Consider the following 23,786-nt stretch of genomic DNA (forward strand, 5'->3'; position numbering starts at 1 on the left):
AGCCCCCACTGCCTCAACTAGCTCTTTTCCTGCCAAACGAGCCATAGCTTCGCCCCCAATTTTGAACCCATACTTCGACATCTGAGCTCCTCGGCACAGAAGCGCGCCCAATCCCACAGTGAAGACTGAAAAAGTTAAACTGATAGCTTTGTGTTTAGCGTACGCTTTCCAGCTGAAATGACCAGAGTAAAAACACTCTGCCGCGTGAAGCAGGTCTGAAATCCCTTCACCGACGAGGTTGCTGCCCACAAGAGACATGAAACCAGTAGAAAAAAAAGTGATGAGAACCCCCAATGCAATTTGCACAATGCCTATCGCAATAATCGGAAGCACCATTACAACTTTGTCCCAAGTTGTTTGTCGACGAGAGATAACTATAATGCCAGACATACCATTGTTGACAAAATTATTGATTTCAGAGGACATTCCGGGGGTGTTGAGTTTATCTTCGAAAGCTACATTGAGTGGTTTGAGATGACTGGTTGGAGTGGGGAATTTCCGCAAATGGCTTATACACTGCTCCATACGGATGCATAAATCATCTACAAATGTTTTCATATCATCGGTCGGAACTTCGTTTTTGAAAAAAACTTCTGCTACTTTTTTGTCTCTTCATCGCACAATTTGTTTGCTTTGGGATATGTTGGTTTAATGCAACCAATATCTACTAAATCTTCCCACAATTCGAGCCAGGGCATAACATTAAGCTCTATTTCGAGCTGCTTTGGAGGTTGTGATTTGAGTTTCTGCAGACAAGACAAGTAGCGGAGATCTTTTTCAATGCAGCTTTCGAACTCACTTTGAAATTGGGGGTAACAGACCAGTTTGTGATTCTTGAGTTTTCCGAAGTTCACAGTATGCGGACTGGATTCTTTGTCTTCCAGAATGCCTTCGCGCTTCAACTCGTCCATGATGTCTTGAGCACTTTTCTCGACCACGCCCTCAATTGCATGAAAAGTGTGTTTTGTTACACTACAGAACCTGCTCAGCACTACGTTCGTATTAACTAAAACTGCCGTGCAATTTTCGCGAAGAACATCCTGTTCGAATAATGATGTATAATTTTCGAAGGATTCCAACCTTTCCTCGAACTCTTGTCTGGTAATTGGGACGAGAGTTCCATCCTTGACACCTTCGAGTTGCTCATGATATAGCCAAATTTTTCTGTCACTTTTGTTCAATAGAATTGCCTTTGCCTGGCTTGTCTCAGAAAAAGCCTGTTTAATTTTTTCGTAAAGTTTCGGATGATTTTCTGCCAGTAAATTTTTCGCAGCTTCTTCTTGCAAAGATACAAATCGCTTTTCATTTTTATAAATCTGCTTTTTCGCATTTCATCCCAAAAGTCTTCGCGACTTGGCAACAAGCCTTTCATATCATCCTTCTTGATTTCCTTGCCTTCGTTTCTGTCCAGAAACGCGTCAATATCTTGTTCGTGCAATGCGTATTTTTGCCTCAATTCTAACCATTGCTTCGAAACAACGCAGGGGTTTTTAACTAGCTTATTACAGATTAATTCCTGCAGAAATTGCTGAGCTTGATCCGGATCAATGCCCTCAGACTGTATTAGACTGCTTGAGAGTTCAAATCCCAGTACGTTCCGAATAGAGTCAACAAATACTTCCAAAATTCCAGTTATTTCTTGTTTTTGAGTTTCGTAGTCATTGACTAGTACAAAACTGGGACCCGTGTTTGAGTAACTTTTCGCTATCTCGCCAACCGTCACAATCCACTCCGCCAGTTTCTCTTGACGATTTTTCAGATTCATCAGGGAGCTTCTGAGGAGTTTGAAGACCATCTCGCATTCTCTTGGGTTATCTTTCCTGTTGTGATTATATTTCTTGATTAGTGAATGTGCAGAATAGTATTGGGCTATCGCGCGATAATGGCAGTCGTCAGAAATGACTTCGTTCAGTTTCTTCAGTCCTGTATCATCCTCGATAAGGTTTGCATACTGAATCTTTTGCGCTGACCGATCAATGAGTTGCTCTTGAGCATTGTCGAGCTCAATCGCGTCGCTTATTTTGTTCAAAAACTCTTTAATCGACGCATTTTTCAAATCATGTTTTTGTGTGGCACCTAATTGGTCTAGCAAAAAGGCCCAACTGTCGAGACAATTATTCAGAATAATATTCATAACTTGTTCTTTCTTTTTGACATCTGTAAACAGTCGGTTCAAAATTCCTTTGTTTTTGGATATCAGATGTTGACTCAACAGTTTGTATGAATCCTTGAACTGTTCAAGTAGGTTTTCTTCAGGCTTGGTGTAATTTTTGTAGGTAGCTTCGAGGTCGTTCACAATTTTCTCCTCGTTTTTGTTTCGCTCTGTCTTCTGTTGAAAGAAGTCGGCAAACGAGCTCACTCTATCTTGGGAGGTTTTCGTCTCATCGCAGCAGATTATTTGGCCGCTTCCCTTTTGACCTTTCCGTGCAGTCCTTCCGAAGGCTTGTTCCTCAATTCTTACATTTGGAGGCATGTACGCTACACACACATGTAAGCCTCCTTTTTCGCTGAGCTCTTCGTTTATCTTAATATCCGTACCTCTGCCGGCTAAGTTGGTGGAAACTATGACGCACGGCTCCGTAATTTCTTCTTCGCTCCCAACGATTGGCACATAGCTGCGCGTGCAAACGTGCAGCGGGCATTCTAGAAACTTCTTGGATTCACCAACTGCCATTTTTGAAGTGTTTGCTGGGCTATTTGCAGGCATCAATTTTTTAAAAGCAGTTTCGACTATGTTGACTTGCTCTATGTTTTCACAAATAACCAAAACAACCTGTTTTTCGTGCGTTATCCTTACACATTCTTGCGTGAGCGCTTTGAGCCAAGTGTCTCGATGTCTGAAAAGGGCTGGTGTAATTTCTTCAAAACGAGACTCCTTAAAGGTAGGTATTTTACAAAAATCAACTCGGTAGATATTTTTTAGAAAGTTCCGTTCGCTTTGAGAACCCAACGTACCTGAAAGCCCAAACAAATTGGACCCATACCTCTCAAAAAACTTAGTGTTTGATATGAATACGGCTTTCAAGGATTCCATTGAGAGACGGCAGGAGTGTTTGAGCTGGAGGAATTGATGGAGGCCACTGCTCCATTGCGAGGAGTACTGCTCTTCTCCCGTGTAGTTGTCCATAATAACGATGTTCGGTTCCGTTCGTCGTGCGGTCTCCGATCGATCAATGTCAATAATGTAGTCCTCATTGACGTTCATCCTTCGCGCCAGAAGTGCGTTTTCTGCCCATTCCTTCAAATGAAGACCAACAAATTGTCTAAGGTTATTTGGAATTTCAACAGTCGTTCTTCGCCTGCTGCTATCTTTGATCAACGAAACAATTTTTCCTTTTTCCAAATATGTCAACTCAATTTTGTTTTTGTGCAATTTATTGAGTGTTTTGCTATCTGTCAACAGTTGATTTCCATCTAAAATTTCTCCGTGTTTGTCTATGATTTCAAGTCGGATCAGTTCCTCCCAAACTCGTTCTAGTTTCATCTCTTCAACGTCAGTTCTATCACGAAGCTCATCTTTTACGAGAAGAGGATGCATTGCCTGTCTGGTGGTGAGTTCTATGGCTGCAACGTCCTTTTCGCTTCCTGTTACTCCGTGAGCATGAGCAACAGTCCACATATGAACGTACAGAGGTTCCAGAGCGTCCATACCTGGAATATTGTGCGACAAATAGAGAGTGTTGTTCCCTTTGTCTATCAACATGCTGTCTACTTCGTCTACGATCACGCAGCCTACTTTGCGACTCTCGATTCCATTACCGACGTTGTAGAATCGGTCTAGGAGCAGGTCTCTCTGGAAACAACTGATGTCTCCGTAGATCACGTGGGACTTAGAATACATCTCCTGTCTCTTGTTCATCCCATCGACATTGTTATGTTCTGCATTTAAACCAAACAATCTGTACAGTTCTTTGTGCTCTTTCGCATCTCGCTCTGCCAAAACCACTGAGCTAGTAATGATGTCGACGTTTTCATTTTCGACAAGAGCTTTGTAAATAGCAAGCGTTGCTATTATAAGAGACTTTCCTTCGCCCGTAGAAATTTGTTCGAGAATTCCTGCATTGCCTGTTTCAATGAAAATGACAACAGCCAGAAGTTGAGTGGCTCGTAAGTGAAAACCAACTTTGAGGTAAATTGCCTGATCTATTACACATAGAGTTTCAATCCAATAATTGCTTTTAATGTCCTTAAAATAGTCCCAGGTAAAGCTTTTCACCCAATTTTCTACATCTTTTTCCGTCCATTGAGAAATGTTTTTCAAGACGCTTTCTTTATTGTCGCTAACTTTCCGGTTGAGCCTAGCTATTTCACTTTTTATTTTATGTATGAAATCTTTTGATCTAAGATTTAATTCTTGACATCTAAGGCTAAAAATTTCGCCCCTTGCCTTTGTTTTGAATAAGACTAGAATATTGCTTCTGAGACTTCCGGTTTTTTCGATTTTATTGACTTTGTTTTTACAGGAAAGTAGTATTTTTTGGACCCTTTCACTGTTTGTAGAATCATCCTCCATGAGGTTTGTCAGTTGTTCAATGCTACGCGGTTGGCTAGACCTCAAATTTAGAGAAACATTGTAACTCCATTCAGAACTCGAGTGGTTTCGGAGAATGCTTTTAGTGTTTTTATCCAAAACCCACTTGTTTCGATACAAGTTGCGTAATGCTGTTTTCAGTTCAGTTTTGCCTAGATTGGTGAACTCCGAAAGTATTGCTAACAACTCAGAGGTATCTGCGTCTCCGCATTTTTGCCGAATTTCGCCCATGTAATAAGAAAGCTCTTCTAAATCTTCCGACTCCATTTCGGGGTTTACTTTCAATAACGAGATTTGAAGCACGGTTTCGAGCCACAAAAGACGCAACGGCCATGCACCCAGTCCAATGGCTAGTAGCTGGGCTGCTATTTCTTCGTCCAATTCAATTAGCGTTGAGTTTTCAAACAGAGCTTTGATATCATCCAAACTGCAGTCACAGGTTTTATCTTGATGTAACTTCAAGCTTAATAGTCGCATCAAAGGCCTGTTGTCAATGCCTGCCAAAAACTTTTGAATCTCGATACGATCGGCAACAGTCAGTTCGATCGCTTGTCGAAGTTGAAGCGTTAGAAGAGCCGGTAACCACTCAATTTGCGGGAAAGCGCCAAACAATATCAAATAATCACGTTCGTCATAAATAATTCTGTCCCCCAAAATATGCGACATAATCAATTCCATATCGATTTTGTCTACTTTTACTTCTTCAAATGAAAGTTTCCATATCATGACTCGTACTAAGTTGTCCAGACCAAAGTCTTCGCAATGCTTGAACATGTGAAGCATAGATGTCAAATTTCGATCCTTGACTGCTTTCAAATGAGTTTCGTACAGCCATTCTCGGTCACCTTAGTTTTCCGATTAGCTTATATCCAAATGCTTGTTTTTGTGAAAATAACAAGAAAAATTTGATACAATTGAACTATCACACCGTATTGTATAATCTGTTATTGGATCCGAACGGATTGGCTAATGAGGACTAAATAAGTATGCTTAAGAAAAGTAACTGAACATAAATATGAAATTAACACCAACTGAACGTTATCGCTCAGCGATATGAGCTTTTTTAATCTTTAAGGCCATCCAACTGATCTCTGGCTAACTATACACAAATTATATTTAAATTTTAAAACTTGAAAATGGTTCGTGCAAATCCGACCGGATGACATTCCCCCTCATAAAAATAAACGGAGTTTTTCCCGTCCCAGTGGGACCAAAAATGAGTTTTATAGTCCCTTTGGGACTGGAGTTTTATTGTCCCTGTGAGACTTATTTGATTGCCCCTCCTCAGTTTTAGTCTCTGGTGTTGCTCTGTGGATGTATTCTTGCCTCCGCGGGTGTTGTTTTTGTGAACGTAATGTCCTTGGTCGACGGCGCTGTTTGGGGTTCTCCCTACCCATGGATTTTCACCTGTTCCTCTGTGGTACTTGCGTCGTTTTTCGGTATTATGTTTTCAGTGTGTGTTGTTTTCTTTGGTTTTTCCGAAGTGGTAACTAACTCTATCATTCTTATTGCCTCGCTGTATTTTTGTCTTGATTTGATTGTTTCCAGGGATTTTACGCATGCGACAAATTCCGGGAATCATTCTCAAACCCCACTTCACGTATGAAACTTTTGCCTGGGGTTCCCTTGGTTTGTTGTGTGCCCTTGTTCTGTCGCTCTGCAGACGCAATTAAAAAGATCGAGGCGAATCAATGGTATGTTTTGGGATTGTGTTTCCCAATGCTGTTGTGATTGTGGCCCGTCGGTTCCGTGAAGATTTTCGTGTCAGTGCAGGTTGCAGCGCCGGTGTTTTTTTGTGTCTATCGTTTTGGGGAGGGTGCCGTGTTCTCCGAGACAGTGGATGACCATCCATCGCTTGATGAGGGTTACGTTTCGGTTTCCTTTTTCTCCGCGTTTTTTAGTGTCATGCCTCTGGCTTGCCTGGGGCTGGGTTATCCGCCCGTCCTTTTTCCTGTCTTTGGTTTTGCTTTTTGCTTCTTCTCAGCGTCGGCGTCCTTCTTGATCTGTAGCTCCTTCAGGGACATCTTCTTTGGAAGTTCTTTGGAAGTCTTGTCATGGCATCCTCTTTCAACCTTTCATGTTGGGTACATTTGGTAGTTCGATGTCTAAAAAAGGTAAGCATGTCCCTGTTTTCCTAGCATATATATTTGCTACATAGTTGCTCAGCTGTGACGGTCTGCATGGTGCGTATCCTTTTGAATTTGGTACAAATGCGAAACCACTGTTTCTTAGTAAGCGAGGTTGTTTTACCTTAGTCTGTACCCAGGCCGTGTGTGGTGTATAGATAAAAATCCTACCATCTATTGTTTTGTATGCTTGTTCAAATGTTTTTGGGTCTTTAACTTTTGTCGCGATACCGACAGTTTTTTGAGCTACCTGCTGTATTGGTTTTTTGATGTTTGTGTCCGCTTGTTTTTGTGTTCCATTATATCTTAGATTTAAGGCTTCTTTTTTGTTAGCTATTGAATATCTTGTTCTCACACCTGTTTTACTCTTCATAGGGATTTGTTCGATGGTTTGGGGAGATTCTTAAATGGTCATCGTGTTTTTTTCCGATTCAGATCAACATTGAAAGACGTGCATGATATCTGGTTGAAGTAGAGGACAGATCAGGTTTTTCCGTTCTAAGCCAGCGCTTTTCCATCTTTCCAGCTTAGATTATTCGGTAAGCTAGTTGTGGCTAAGTTGGATAGTGATGTATTGGGTTTTTGGTCCATTTGGACTTCGATGGGAGATTTTTTTATTGTTTTTTTTGTGACGTTATTCATAATGTTTTATGATTTCAGCTACGTCCGAGAAAACTTATTGGGGGTGTTATAAGTGTCTATTCGAATAAACCCCAACTCTTTTTTCAGTGTTTGCATTAAGTTTTTGACAATCCCTATGGATCTGTGATGATCAACCGGTGCAAAAAGATTTCAATTTTGTTGGATTTGAAAAAAAAGCAGAAATTTTTGGCTCTAAGCGTTTGTGGTTGAGCACACCCAAGTTTTTGAGATACCACATTGTTTCAGATATAACTTTGCATGAATTTTCTTGCTTTATCGGCCGTAGTAATTGAGATCACTTTTGCTCTAAGAAATTTTGTCGATTTGTCTACAGCGACTAATATGTATGCGTCTTTATGCAATTCGTCTGGGAGGGGCTCGGCAAAATATATTTGAACTTTCTCATTTGGTTCTTCTACTGGTCCCACTTGGAATGAATGTGGTTTTTCTATTGCCGGTTTTAAGTTTGTACACTGCTCTTTGCACTGTCGGCAGTTTTGAGCCATTTGTACAATTGTGCGGTGGATACGTGGAAACCAGATTTTTTCGCTCAAATCGAGCATCGCCGCCGCTCCCGGATGGTTCAAATGTAGGCTGGACGGTTTGCCGCAATGCTGCGGGATGATTATCTGGTCGTTTAATAGGAGGCAATTGTCCTTGACGTGCAGTCGGTTAAGTAGATTGCTTTCCAGTCCCGTTTCTGGACGAAACTGACTATCGGTTTAATTTTTCTTTTCCTGCGGGTGGCCGCGACTTGTATTTTTTTTCGGTAGAGTGGCGTGTCATCTTCCGCCTCCATTGTTGTGACCCCGTCTGCTGTCTCTACGACAATTGCTACAATCATTTCGATGCTAGCTTCTAATTGAGTGCCGGACATGGTCGGTGGGAACGCGTTGGGTAAAGTTTCCTCAAGGCCACCATGTTGCAAGTCAGCTCTACTGACGCAGTACTCGAACTGTTCGTTTACCTCTACTGAGAGTTTTGTCTGTGGTTGCATGTCGGTTAAGGCTTTCGTCGATTTTGTATTTGTTTTTTCGATTCTTTTTTTCTTTGACTCAGTTTGAGTCTCTCTGGCTTTTGGTAGACTGCAGATCCTTTCGGATGTATCTGCTAGGGAAGTTGTGGTGTTCCGCAAGTTTTTCAGTTGCGTGTTGCGAGAATTTTTGAGTTCCTACTAGTTTCCATCTGGTCTTTATCTCGTTGTTGAATATTCCGAAAACACGATTTTCGAAAATTTGAGCGTTTTTCTGATGGGCATAAGTTCACTGGCGTCTCGCTCGAACCGTTTGCGGCGAGCTTGATGTTGATGGTGGCTAGCTTGTTGTCGTGGAGTGAGTCGTCCAGAGTTCGTACGTGGTCGTTTGCTTTCTTCTATTTCAAAGTGGGTCCGACAGGCTCTCTTCCCGATCGAACTCTCCTCTTCACACGCGCTCAGAGTTTCGTTCTCTGGGGGATGTTTTCGAAAAACAGCCTCCCCGTGGGTCTGTGCACTATCGGGGATTAATGTCCCTTTGGGGCTTTTTGTTTCATTTTGTAGTCTCATTATGCGATTGTTGAATCTCGGCGATGAAAAAAATTGTCTTTTGATTATTTGACAATTTGGTTGCTAAGTTTTGAGAGTGAGATCGGTGAGGTGAGCGTTTTTTTTTTGAATTGATTGACCGTTTGTGTAATGTTTAGAATGGTTAAAATGCCCTTGACATGTTAATTGAGCTGTTCCATTCCTTTTATATTCTGCGCGATTTTTGATTAACAGAAAATGGGCACGGTTCTGGTTGGCTAGCCTGTTCAGTATGACGTTTTCAATCAATCCAAGGTTGGAAATGAACTAGTTAATTGATGCCACAACAATTTCCTTGTTATACTCACGGGGGGAAGGTAAAGCTACTCATACCGGACATATCTTCAATTAATTCATTTCTTGTTATTGCTAAATGTCTGATGTCAAATGTCAATGGGAGTAACCTATCGATCCACCCAATGAGCATGCTTTGGCTTGAATTTGATGGTTCGCTGGCGTTTAAAGGGCTCATCAAAGCTTGATGATCTCTAATGACTGTGAAATTTTTCCAGTATAGATTACATCCGAAGTGTACGATTGCGCTAACGACTCCTAATATTTCTAATTCGTTTACCTAGTATTTCTCTTCTAATGAAATAAGGAATCTTTAAGCGCGAGCTATTGCTACTCAAACTTCTTCAAAATTCCTTCAGTTTAAATGTAGATGCGTCGCAGACTAGCCGAGTTTCTAGACTTTGGTCAAAATGTTTGATTTCGGTTATTTATGATACAAATTTAGATTATCATGGAAAGCTGATGTTTGTTCCGGCTTCTAGTCTAATGTTTCATGCTTTTTTGAGTTTTTCAGCAGTTGTTTTAATGTAGAAGCTAATTTTTTATTCTTTGGAATGTATCTAGTGAGGTGATGAATTGACCCAATAAATTTTTTTAGTTGTTTTTGGGGTGGATGTTTTCGGGTTGGAGAGTTTTTACATTGCTTCTGTTTTTCGTGATAGTGGTGTTATGCCTTGTCTAATTATTTTGTAGCCAAGTTCCTCGACTTGTTCGCACGCGATTTTCCATTTATCCAGGGAAATTGCTAGATTTTATTCATTTAGTTTCTTTAACGCCTGATGTATTAGTTTTTGTGAGAATCTTTAGACCCTTTTTGACTGTTGTGCTGATGAATGGTTTGTCTGAATGCTTGTCTAGCTTTTTGATATGCTTTTGGTCTATTAGTTTGTTCAGTTCAGTTTCCATTAATTCCTGTAAATGGATGGGTATTATTTGGCCTTTCTGTTGGATAGGTTTGGTATCCTGAATGAATTGAATTCACATTGAGTGGTTTTTGATTTCACGATTCCCTGGCAAAGTTGCCGAGAAATTTTTCGAACCAGTTTTTTATTTTCTCGTCTGATTTTTTTGCTTTTTCATTTATGTTTACTTACTAGTTGTGTTTTGGTTTGCCTTGTACGAGTTTGATGATATTTTTCGGGAGATTTTTTTGCCCAATGATAGTTGCTTTTTGGTCATCTACAATGTTGAATGGTGCTGATTGGATTGCTCACCCTCTGAATTCCACCGCAATAATCAGGCGCCCCTTTGGCACAATAAATTTTAAAGCAGGCAAGATTCCGCACGGCGTCCGCCGTTGTGATGAGTTTGAATATTGCGGATCGAACGTTTTGGCGTAGTCTTTAAGGAGTTTGGAGAGTCCGTTTTTGCAAATATATTTTTCAATTTTGTCTTTAATTTCGCTATATGTTCATTTAAGTCTTCTTCTTGTATGTTTATTGAGTTAGGGATTTCAAATGCTTCTGATATCACCAAGACAGTAAAATTGTCCTGGGGAATTTCGTCCCAGCTATTTGATGACATAAAGTTTTCCTCAGTGGCTACGGAATCGTCTTCCTCGTCTTCCTGCCGATTACTGCCGGTTTATTGCATAATTACTGCTAGTTCACAATTGTGGAACTGCATAGTTTTTCAGAACGAACTCGTTGTGCAGATTTTGTATTTTGTTGGACACGACTGTAAGTGGTTTGGTCTAAATTGTCTGCCGCATTTTTAGCAGAGTTTGTTTTTATCCGATCTGCTGATTTTTTTTTGCCCAGGGGGTTGTAGTTTCCCCAGCACTCCGTTTGTTTTGGTTGTTTGCGTGGTAACTGCTTCTTCCGCTTGGTTGGATAAAACCTGACGGTTCTTGATTAAGTGTTGTGTTTGTGATTGCTGGTGCTCCGAACGTGTTTGTATTTATCACCTTGCTATGTTCTATACCTTTCTCTCTCATGATTGCATCTTATTTTGCGACTTGTTGTGCTCTGGTTTCTGTTAACAATTAATCTGCAGTTTTTTCATTGGAAACGTTGACCGTGAACATCTCACGGATTCATTCAATCTTCCCGATCTCCACAATCGGCCCTTGATGCCAACTCGACCAATTCAGCGTGAAATTGCTACAATGTCTCCCTTTTTAGTTGCTTCAGGCATATAAAAATTATATCGATGAAGGCTATAATTCGTGTTAATACAAATATATCTTCCAGAATGTATATGCTATTATCTTCCAGAATTTATCTTCTAGTTCTGGAGGTTTGGGTCTTAACAAAATTCTTGCCTCTTTCGCATCTTTGGCAACGACGACTATTTCCATCCTTGCCGCCCACTTTGACCATTCCAGTGGCGAAACATCACGGACCCATTTATCTTCCCGCTTTCTTGTTACTAATTCGTTTTACTAAGAATATTTCTTCAGGAATTCGCAATAACTCCTTTGTATTTGAATTTTGTATGCCAAGGCTTGGTCTTTTTTGTTGCAAAGGGCCTGACCCTTCTGTTTTCAGGCACAGGAATATACAATTTCTGAATTTTGAGTCTGCGTCGTCCCAGGGTACATTGTTGCACAGTGCGCCCTTGTATCTGCTTTTTATCACGTTATGTTCCCAAGTTGTCAAATGTGATGTTTTATGCTAACGTTATAACCTATGAGTTATATTAAGTTATGACCTATGACCATACTAATTTAAAAACACCTGCCAAAAGCGCAACGGTTTTTGGTAGATCTAGAGATTGTTCATTGTTAATCTTGATACGCAACTAATCCTACGAAACTAACTCTTAATTCAACCTTTTTCTTTATCTGTTAACTTAAATTAGTTACCTTAGTCTTTTATTTAGTCTTAGATAAAAGCCTACATCTAAACTGTAGGAATCTTAACTCAAATTGTCTTAAACTATTCTTAGTTTAAGTTTAACCAGTTTTAACCTACCGACAGTTCTTCTTAATTTTTTAACATGGCGCAGTCAATTGAGTCGAACCTGCGAGAACTAGAATTTTTTTTGGAACAACACATCGGGTGAAAATCAGCATGACTGGGAAAGGTGGTCGGAAAAGTTCCAACTAACAATCATCGCGAAAGATTCCGTTGACATTGAAGATGTAATTAACCCACCGGTAAGAACTGAAGTAACATACCCAATGGCAGAACCAGCGGAACCGTCCGATGATCAGGTCGGTCGGGCGGAAAAAGACGAACAACGCCGAATAGCTGTCCAAAATTACACCGAATAGCTGTCGCAAAGAAATGAGAAGGAGGAAGGCAGAAGACATTACAAAACTCAACGGACTTCAAATTGAAGATATTGACAAGAAATTAAAATCACAACTATACCTAGCACTCGGAAGAGAAGGATAGAAATGCTTCTCACATAAAAATTCTGGGAAAAGAATACTGCGCATTAACTTTGCTGAATTGTGGGAGTTTCTCAAAACTACTCCTACAATCACTACAAATCTAACATATGATTTAAATTTTTTGGCAGAAGACAGAAAGAAATTGAGTCCTTAGAGAAATTTCAAGAAAAACTATCCGAATTAGCAAAAAACTGTAAGCCGGGGGAACTCGGGTCAGAATTAGTCAGAGACATCTTCATTACAAAAATGCGAAACGTTGAGAAACAAAAGAAACTATGCATCGAATATTTGAATCCAGAAAAAGTACTATCATACGTACTAGTCCCCGAAAAAGGTACTAAAACTCATCAACAGTACCTAAAATTCCCTACCTATAATGCGGTACAGAGACCACATTACATAAAGAATGAACCGATTCTAAATATCTTCGAAAACAATAAGTGTCGTGACTGTGGTCAGCAGTTCAAGAAAGGACACCTAACTTCATGCCCAGCTAGAGATAGAAATTGCAATACGTGCGGACGTAAAGGGCACTTTGCAAAGCATTGCAGGAGTTCAGAAAGAACGCAAACAAACATAGTCGAACAAAACCAAATATCCCAGGAAAAGGAAAATACCAGGGCTAACCCGCAGGAAAACCCCGAATTCGAAGTCAACTTAGATGATTTTTAGTTCTAGCAGTGGACACTGATATCCAAATAAATGCAGTCGAACATAAGATTGAACGTGGAATGAGAACCGTATTTAATCACGAAGGCTTAGAGCTAAAAAAGACGTTGATGGTATCTCTGGGAAATTTCAACCCTTACCGTACAGAAATCCAGATTGACTCAGCAAGCGCAGTCTCATTCATGAAAATAGACCTACTTCATGAACTGAAGATACGAGATAGATTTTTAAAGTTAGAACGCATGGAGGAATTAACAAAGAAAGCGTACCAAGGCTTCGGGAGCACAATAAACACTATTGGAAGAGTTCGGGTGAGAATTCGATCGAAGGGCTGGGACGCTAGCGAAGAGAAACTATACCGAAGGTGCAGAAAGAAATCTTCTCGGAAACGACATTTTACCGAATTTGGGAATAGTAGTACTCCAGAAACAACCTCCACCCAACGGGCCAGAGCTACGGAGAACTCAGAAAGTATCACCCATCGGGATAGAATTCAACCAACTAAGATTTGCATCAGACAGAAAACCTGACCAAAACGAAGATAAACCATCACAAAGTGAGTTTAAAGCATACATATCAAGACAATTTTCAGACCTCATAAAAAGATCCGGTAGATCAAAGAATTTTATAATTAACACCTATTTTAACGAACCGTTAAAGCCAATACAGGTGAAGGGAAAACGCATTCCGATTCATCTTCTCCCTAAAGTTAAACAATGTATTGACCAACTACTAAGAGATGGTCACATCGAAAAACTGTCTAGATGCTCTGAAGATTGTTTCATCTCCCCTATCGTAATTACAGCCAAAAGAGACGGATCAATTAAACTAGCATTAAACTCGAAATTATTGAACAAACAGATATTTCGTAATAGATATCAAATGCCGAATCTATTCGAACTAAGTGATAACGTAGCAGTTACGATTAGCGGGTACAACGAAAAAAACAATTGTTTCTCATCGATCGATCTAGAGTACGCTTATAGCCAAATACCGCTTTCAAAAAAGGCAAGTAACCAATGTAATTTCAACTTCGTTGGGGGGGGGGGAAGTAACAGGCTCTTATCGTTTTAAAACCGGATTTTATGAACTAGGCGGTATGTCTAACGAATTTCAACGCATAATGGACCGTCTGACGGAAAAACTGCCAAATAATCATTTTTACCTCGATGACATCTTAAATTCTACCGTGGGTAGCGAGGATGAACACAAAAAACTAGTTAATAACGTTTTAAAAACGCTAGACGACATAGGATTGACAAAATGGGAAAAGTGCACATTTTTGAGTCATAACATAGAATAGTTGGGATTTAAAATTGACGCAAAAGGGATGACACCACTAATACATAACTCTGACGCAATTAGAAACCTGACAGAATCAAGTTGTAATAAAATTATAAGATCACTAATGGGATCAATTAACCAATTTAACAAGTTTATACCAAATTTGGCGTCTTTATCAGATCCGTTTAGAGAACTTATGCAGAAAAATAAACCATTCAAGTGGTCCACGGTGCACGTCGAGGCGTTTGAAAAAATTAAGAAAGAAACTTGTAACACGGTAACGAACCATCATTTCGATTTAAAACTGAATACCAGAGTGAAATGCGACGCATCACATTTAGGACTGGGCGCGTCCATCGAACAAGACCATCAGGGGAATTGGAAAACTGTAGCGTTCGCTAGCAGATTTTTGAATGTTGCTGAGTTAAAACACAGCACTAATGAACTCGAATTGTTGGGTCTAGTATGGGCATAAGATCATTTTGAAAACTATATATTGGGCGAACAATTCTCGATCTTAACAGACCATAAAGCCTTAATAGGAGCACTGAAAGACGACAAATACACTAAAACGGCTCAATCGCGTCTCAACCGTTGGGCAGACAAATTACTACCGTTCGACTTTACCGTCGAACATTTACCGGGTAAAGACATGGGATTTGTTGATATCTATCCCGACACCCATCGGGTGAACCCGTACCAGTTTCACTCGACGATGAAAAAATTATTATCGCCTCGGTAAATCAAATTAGTACCCTCCTAGGTTTTGATCATCTGAGGCCGAGAAATTCGTGGTCGCAAATAAGAAATAAATTCTCTCAACAAGTACTAGCACATGACGTAATACACTGCAATACGATTGGCCAGTCAACAGATCATATGACCTGTCAAAAACTAGAACGTGAGAAACGAATTGTGAATGCTGCTGAAACTTTCCCAGGCTATATTTAATTACTCTAACATTTCATTGTGCCAAAACTCTTACTCACCTATAAAAAATTGCGATCCATCTTGCAAAATCAACGTTTTTTTTAGAAGCTACAAAACACTGAAAGATATGGCCGAACAACTAGAACTTAATGAACAGATTGAACATTCTAACACCGATAACACGAATACTTTAACATCAAGTACTAGCAACCCATCGGATAATCCCTCATAAAGATCACCTAGTAAGAAGAAAACAGTCCAAATTAACTTATTTCCATTCTCCTGACCGGAAAAATTTGATTCGAAATTTATGTCTTTATTATCAAAACAAGATCTGGTACTGAAAAAATTAATTAAAGTAATCGAAGAAGACCGCAAACAAGATATTCTACAATTGGGAAATTACTATAAATCTTACATTAAAAATCTACAAGTTAGCGGAGAATGTCTATATTTGGACAACCGATTAGTTATCCCGGCATGCTTGAGATCGACAATGCTTCACCGATTACACGAAGCCCATCCAGGCCAGTTCGCAATGAAAAGTTTGGTAACTCAATACATCTGGTGGCTAAAAATTCATCGCGAGATCCAGGTTCACGGCGAAAACTGTTTTGAATGTGTTAAAGCAGGCAGGTAAAAATCTGAAAACTCTTTCAAACCATAATACCCTCGGAAAACTGCCAACGGTCGAAGAACCAAACCAAGAAATGGAATTACATTTTGCCGGTCCGTTGCCACTACTATGGGAAACAAAACAATACATATTGGTATGCACGGACAAATTTTCAAAATTCCCTTCTGCTCAAATAACGTCCAGTACATCGGCAAAATCTATCATAAACTTTCTTAGTAAATATATTGCTCTACATGGGATACCTAGAACTATCAGAACGGATCAGAGATCTGGTTTTATCTCCAAAGAAGATAGAGAATTTTGCCACGAACATAACATAAATGTGATTTTTAGCCCAGTGGGTGACCATAGAGCTACGGTATTAGTCGAACGGTTAATTAGAACCATTAAGGAAAGGCTCTTAGTTATAGCTCAAGATCACCCAAAACCATCTCTAGAATCTGCATCATTGAAGATCATAAAATGCCAAAGAACGGTAACAAAACAGTCGCTTAACTGCTCCCCCTTCGAAGCACACTTTGGTAGATCCCTAAATACTATCTGGCATAATTTAGTCAAGTCACTATCCTCAAATAACCTTGATTGGAACAAAACCTTGTTAGGCATAGATAAGGGCCGAAAACTCAGGAGTCGAGAAAGAAGACACGACTGGGACGACCCCAACGATATTGAAGACGGAGATCAGGACGAAAACTTATCATCTTCAGATGATGTCTCTAATGCTTTGAAATATGTTCCAACCAGTGCCGGCTCCCCGGTGAAAGTGCTCTCTCGCGCCGAAAAACGAGACGCTTTGGGCTTTAAAAATTCAGTGCTGAACAACCCGCCGGGTTAGACTACTATATATAGAAAAGTTCAAGATAGATTGAAAAGCGAACCATTCTATAAAGAGCTCAAGGAGGGAATAGTAAGGGAGTCAGACCACACAATTACTCTAAAAATGGAAAAATAATACGTAAATCTGATTTAGCCATCAAAAATCAACCTGCTCTGAAGAAACCTAGCCCGAGAAAGAAAGATCACTTAGTCAAATTTTACGCAACAAAGGGACTGAGAAAGATCACGAAACCTCAAAGAAACGTCGGTTTCAAAAATTCAAGAATGACTCAAAAGAAAAGAAACATTCAAGCAAAATTTGAAGAGCTAGATATTGCGAGGCGGAACGCGGCGATGAACAGTTCTAGAGGGAGGCTCCTTAGAAAGGAGGAAGAACAACGGAAAAAACTGAGATTCCCAGTTGGCCTCGAAAGTGACATCGAGTCAAGCCCGCCGGGCAAACCCAACTATACAGGAATTGGCGAAAATGAACACAGAGCGACGAACAACACAACAGGAGACTCATCAGACGATAACGCGACCTAATTACACTAAAGGAGTTAAAGACCAAAACCTTAACAAAACCAGAAAAGACATCCGATATCCCATCACCAGACCGAGCAGAATTTGAAGCCGAAATCACGAGCCAGGCCGAGCCGAAAAAAGAAAGGACTGAGTTTTCGCTGATTGATCTTGACTCAGGGGACAATAGTACAGCCTCCCACCAAACTTCACCGCTAATCTTCCTGGACAGTCACGAAGAAGCAGACAAAGATGACAAAGAACTGCCAATTTCTCCGGAAAGCCCCAGAACGGAACCGACTGAAAAAATTACCGAACCGGTTGCAATCGCGGAAACGGAGAAACAACAACTAGACCCTACTTTTACCAGGACAAAACCGAAATTGTCCGGCATGGCAAAGAGAAAAGCCTCATCACCGGTGAAAGGACCGCCTTACAAAAAATGCCCGATTTTTACGCACGACACAACGCCAGACCCATGCGAGCTAGACAGCCTCAACGATGCTGGGTGATAGAGTGTTCACCAGTGTAGTAGACATATCAGACGAGATTATAGACGTACCAACACTTTATCGAACTCACACCCCTCCATATTACCCAACGATTGAGGCAACCACTATCGAAATGGAGAGTCACCAATTGACGTGGTAGACCTAACACCCCTGACACCACCATTGACATTACAGCCAACGACAGTCGATTTGTTAGAAGAAAGCTTCGAACATCCGAGCGGTACATCTAAATCAAGTACCCCAGGTAAGAAGGTAAAATTCAGCCCTGAGGTTCGCACTACCCAATTTTACCCATCGGGCCTACCCTACGAAGCAACTGATTCGATATCTACACCAATAGTACTCGATCCAGACTGGTTAAACTCCCTCCATCATTTCGGCGATAGAACTCTTAGGACGACCAAAGACGCTTGATGAATTGAGAAGATGGACGATCAATCGAGCCGCAAACCGGGACGCAGCTTAGAACCGTGGAGGAGCTGTAACCTTGGCACTAAAACTCAAACTTTCGGAAATCTCCCATTCAGTAACTCCTTAAACGTAGTAATTTTTTTGCGATGCTATGTTGCTTAACGTTATGATGCAGTTATACTTATGGATTCACCCCTACTACGGCCTAATACGCCAAAATCGAGTTATCTCTGTGCTACTTTAAATTTTAACATGAGTCATTAAACATTATAAATTAGTTACTGGCAAACCTTTATCTAACCCATCGGGTGCTACCGCGGGATAAACTTACATTCATTCAGGTGTTATCATCTCATTTACTGGGTCCTAATGTTGGGCTTTGGCCGACTAGAGTACCCATTTAACCCCCTGAATTGGAACATTCTTGTCGTGTGACGAAAGCATATAGTATAGTTTGCTTGTATCCCACTCATCAGGTGCTACCGCGAGATAAACTCTCGATTGAACCACTCAGGCGCTATCATCTCGCCCTTCGGGCCCTAAAGCGAGGCTATTTACGACAGTATATCTTCATATCCATTCTGAGTCCGAACATTCCTTTTTTGTGGCGAAAAAATTTTATAGTGAATTTTTTGCAGGGAATGTCAAATGTGATGTTTCATACCAACATTATGGCCTCTGAGTTATATTAAGTTATGACCTATGGCCATGCTAATTTAAAAATACCTGCCAAAAGCGCAACGGCTTTTGGTAGATCTAGAGATTGTTCATTGTTAATCTTGATTCGCAACTAATCCTGCGAAACTAACTCTTAATTCAATCTTTTTTATTATCTCTTAACTTAGCTTAGTTACCTTAGTCTTTTATTTAGTCTTAGATAAAAGCCTACATCTAAATTGTAGGAATCTTAACTCAAATTGTCTTAAATTAGTCTTAGTTTAAATTTATCCAGTTCTAACCTACCGACGTTTTATCCTAATTTTTAACACAAGTGACTCGTTTTTCTTGGTTTCTGTAATCTCTGTTACGTTTCTGTGCTCCAGTTTCTGCAGTGATTTCAACCTCGTAGGTTAGTTCAGTTGGTTCTAAGACTAAAGGTTTTGTTTTTAACAGAATTCTTACCTCTATCCCACCTTTGGCAAACACGACCATTTCCATCATTGCCGCCCTTTTTGACCATTCCAGTGGCGGTTCCACTGATACCTTCTGCCAAAATTGTGGAATAGTCCGCGGGTTCTTATATGCTGCTGACTGCGCCATGTCAAACCGTAGTATATTATCTGTTATTGAATTTGAACGGATTGTCTAATGAATACTATAGAAGTCTGCTTTAGAAAAGCATTTGAATAGAAAAAGAATTCAGCACCAACTGAACGGTATCGCTCAGCCATATGATCTTTGTTAATCGTCAAGGCTATCCATCTGTCTCTGACTAACTATTTATTAATTATATATAAACTTGAATACTTGATAATATTCGTGCCAATCCAGCCGGATGACATGAACCATGTTTGATCAAAAATTATACTCACATTCCGTAAAGTTTTAATGGCCGTGAATTAACCAGCCGGTCCTTCCGATGGTGTTTTTTGATCATTAAAAAGAGTCAAGTTCAATTATTGTTTAAGAATGTTGAGAAGCGGTAGAGCTCTTAAAGTTTTTTCGGAAAAAATTTTAGGCTAGTGATGATATGTACATCGGTTTTTAAATGTTTTTTTAAAAAAAAAATCGAATACTTCTTAAAAAACCAAAAAGCTCAATTTTCAGCTCAACTCTTTGTTTTGAAATACATATTTTTAGATGCTCTATTCGAAAAACCATGTGAGATGTGTTTTCCGTGTAATTTTTCCGGATTTATATCAACATCACCGTTAACATCAGTTTCTTTGCCCTGCGATGATTTTCCAAGCAAATGTTTTTCTATGATCAATTTGGCACCTGCTATAAATCGTTCCCCGATGCGATCAATCTCATTGATGTCGTCTCCTGAAATATGTTGCTCTGGTTAAAAAAGAATTTCAACACCGCTTAAACATTGCACAAGTAGGTGTCATAATCTAGTACTTCATGACCAGTACTTCATGACTTCATTATTATTTCTAACAGCCAACATATTTTTTGGTTAACGATAAAAAATTCGAAGAAAAAACAATTTGTTAAACTATGATGAAGATCCAAAAAATTTCCAATTTTTTGTAAATCTTTCCCCTCAATGTCATGTAAGAATGTTTCTTATTTAATAACGCATTATTTGAACCGATAAGCTTGCATAAGGAGAAAACTGGTAAATAATAAATCATAATCATACTAATTTGGCATTTTTCGAGCACCCGTCATCTTGGGATGAAATTATTTCAACTGAAATTTTTTTTTTGCTCCGACTTTCGAAGAATATTTGCGCTCCAGACAAAGATTTTGCTGCATACAAACTTTGTTTTGCTTTAAATAGCGTTTTTTGACCGTATTATTCTACCATTCGAAAAGTATTGCTTTTCTGAGCTCAAATCAAAAATTAATTTTTCACCTGATGATTTTTTGTGAAAAAATGGGGGTGAAAAAAGATGGCCAATTTGGGACCAGTAAAGCGCGATATATTGTGCTATCAGCGCCCGAGGAGACTTAATCCGTAAAAAAATCATTTCAATTCGAGGCATGCTATTTGGTGTACTTTATACTTTGTTATATGCAACAAATATTATTTTGTACATTACATTGCGTGTGGGGGATGATTTTCAAAATATCTATAAAACTTTTTTTAAATGCACTAAAATCCGTTTTTTTTAAGTGAAAACTAACCCATAGACTTTTAAAAAGTCTTTCAAACTGCGAAACTGAAAACTCTAACACTGTCTTAAGACGAACTAATATTTCGTCAATTTCTTCGAAAAATAAAAACAAATCTTTAATGACAAGAATAAAGATAAAAATTTGAGTACTACTACAGCCAAAATATTGACCGTTTACTGGCATTTGTACGCATGGCAATGTTTTTGGTTTTCTGGCTCTAATAACATAAGAAGCCTCTGCTGAATCATGGAAAAAGTTTTTCGACCAAGAATTCGGACAAAATTTAGCTTAAGCTATTAAAAACTCATGCTGTGTTCTAAATTAATCGAATTTTGATTCCCTGTTTGGCGCGAAATCGGAAATTGAATATGAATTTTGCTCATTTTAGTTGATACGTTTCAACTCAAGCTATAGGCAAATCAATTCATCAATATTGTTTTACAAAAAATTTAATCATTTTTTTAAAACTAACACTGATCCATAAGCCTTCAAAGACAGATGGATGATTCCAATTGCCTTTTAAGGCCTATGGAGCAGTGGTCTCTTTAAAAAAATTATTATAGCGGATTTCAGAAAGGTTAAGCGAACGCCTCATCTTCCCTTCCTCCTCCCCCTGTTTGAGACCTCATCTTTTGGCTGAATAACCACTAAAATTTTTCTAAAGGCGCCTTCCTCGAGAGCGCGCGCCAGAAAAAACACTTTTTTGTCAACGTTTTTCGAAATGTGCTTATGAATTTTCAAAAAAAGCCATTTGGCCTGCTTTTTAAAAATTAGCCTATTGCGCAAAAGTAAGGCTAACCCAGTGTTTTTTTGTGCTTTGTGAAAGCTTGGAAGATCAATTCGGTCAGCATAAAAGAATTGTCGACAAAAAATACCGCCCCCCACCTCGAGACAACTCTGATCCGCCCCTGGCTGGAACATTAAAAGCTTTGCCCTGATATGAGCAGTTTTTATTAATATATAATTTTCGAACGAATCAAGTTCCGTAAATGAAAAACTATCGTACGAGCATTCTACCCTCTCAAACCGTCCAGTAGAAATTTCGAAAAAAAATTCATTGAGTTGTCAATTTTGCCTCAAAAACAAACATCCAACCAACCAACTGAAAAAAAAAGCGAGGAATAAGGACAGTAAAAAAGTACTCAAGGAACTTGATGGCCAGATTTTTTTGTATTTCTATTTTTGGATACAAAACTACCGGGTGGAAAAAGCGAGCATATCTCATCAGTGCTTATAAAATCATCTCTGAAAACTGAGAAACATTTTACAATGAACGTTATAACCTTTTCCAGTCAAAAAAGCAGGAAATTTGTAACTTATTTGAAATTAGCGATTTTCATCTTAACGACAGAAGCCAATTTGGTCAAAAAGTCTGACTGACTTTTTGGGAAAAGGCGGATATAGGATTTTCTCGAGAAGGGGACGAATTTGAAAAAATTTTATGAAAATGTCAACTTTTTTCTTAAGCCGACCAAATTGAGTTTCCGAGTGGTGCAATAACAAGAGAAGACCGTATTTGTCATTTCTTTGCCGCAGACAGATTGAAGAAAAGAGCCAAAAAAGCCGTTTTTCAGCACTTTTTGGAAAATTTTGACAGAAAACTGCCCAAAAACGTACCAAAGGGGGGACACTTTGGGTTGACAGGGGTTCGAAACACTGAAATAAAGGAGCGTTCCCCTATATCCATCCCTTTCTCGGAGCAATTTTCAAATGAATATCACGGCATCTTTAAATATAGTCGTACTTATTTTTATTTTTAACCTAGGGCTTTTTTAGGCGTGCGTTAAACAGGGTAAACCTTTTTCCTGACAAAAATCTTCTTTAACGGCTACAAAAGCCATAATTAGTTAGCATTTAAGTTATTAAATTTACTTAATTGTAAAAAAAAATCTTTATTTCTTGACTTGAAATACTCTGTATATAATATAAATTTTTGGTCAAAAATTTTTTATTGTGTGTTTAAATAAAGCAAGGGTTTTCGAAAAATTTTTAAATTTTCATCTTAGTGATCAAAATTAATTAATTCTAGACTATTAAGGGCTAGAAAAAAAATCAAAATCTATAGATGGGGACCCAACGCCCGACCTACCATGGGATTGACAGTGGTGCGAACCGCTAGGTCATATGATCTTATTCTTTCGAATAATTTTAGAAATCTAATGCAAAGCAACACTTGTTATAACAAGTGTTAAATTTCATCGTATTGCTACGGCTGTTGTGTAAACTTCAAGCATGTTTTTTCCAGAAATTGTTTATTTTTAAAGTAAGAAAAGAATTAGATAATTTCTGTACAGAAAAAAACAAGAAAGTTTGGCTAGATAATCTAGATAACATTTCTATCTAGAAAAACAGCCTCTGTTGAGTACGGGTAGAGTTACGAAAATTATTAAGGGCAAGAAATTGGAAAAACATGTTAGTTTAAACTATTTAAACTGTTAGAAAAACAATTTTTTAATCAACGATAATTCATAAAAATTTCACAAACCTGTAATACCAGTCAATTTTGTAGGTTTTTGTCGGGGAGTATTTCTCCGCTGCCGATAATCTTTAGGGCTCTCTGGAGTTTCACTGTGCTCCGATTCGCTGTCTTTGCTTGACTCCACTAAAGGTGTGAACGAAAATCAGTTCGATATTTGTTCCAGACTTTTCAGCACTAAATTGTCGCAGAAAAATTGAAAGTCGACAGCCTTTGAAGGACTTTCATTCGCATTGGGTTTGACGCTG

At 39.1% G+C, this 23,786-nt stretch overlaps 1 protein-coding gene across 1 annotated transcript; it reads right to left on the minus strand.

Moving 5' to 3' along the window:
* Positions 1-1,165: 1,165 nt before the first annotated feature.
* On the minus strand, positions 1,166-23,677 carry LOC134855577 (protein translocase subunit SecA-like). Its single transcript, XM_063872115.1, has 3 exons — positions 23,548-23,677; positions 20,094-20,261; positions 1,166-5,376 (listed from the first exon to the last, which is right to left on the minus strand). The coding sequence occupies exon 3, from the start codon at positions 5,312-5,314 to the stop codon at positions 1,178-1,180; it is 4,137 nt and encodes a 1,378-aa protein (XP_063728185.1). The 5' UTR covers positions 5,315-5,376; positions 20,094-20,261; positions 23,548-23,677; the 3' UTR covers positions 1,166-1,177.
* Between the last annotated feature and the right edge of the window lie 109 nt (positions 23,678-23,786).

Source organism: Symsagittifera roscoffensis, chromosome 10 (assembly GCF_963678635.1).
Source record: "Symsagittifera roscoffensis chromosome 10, txSymRosc1.1, whole genome shotgun sequence".
NCBI lineage: Eukaryota > Metazoa > Xenacoelomorpha > Acoela > Convolutidae > Symsagittifera > Symsagittifera roscoffensis.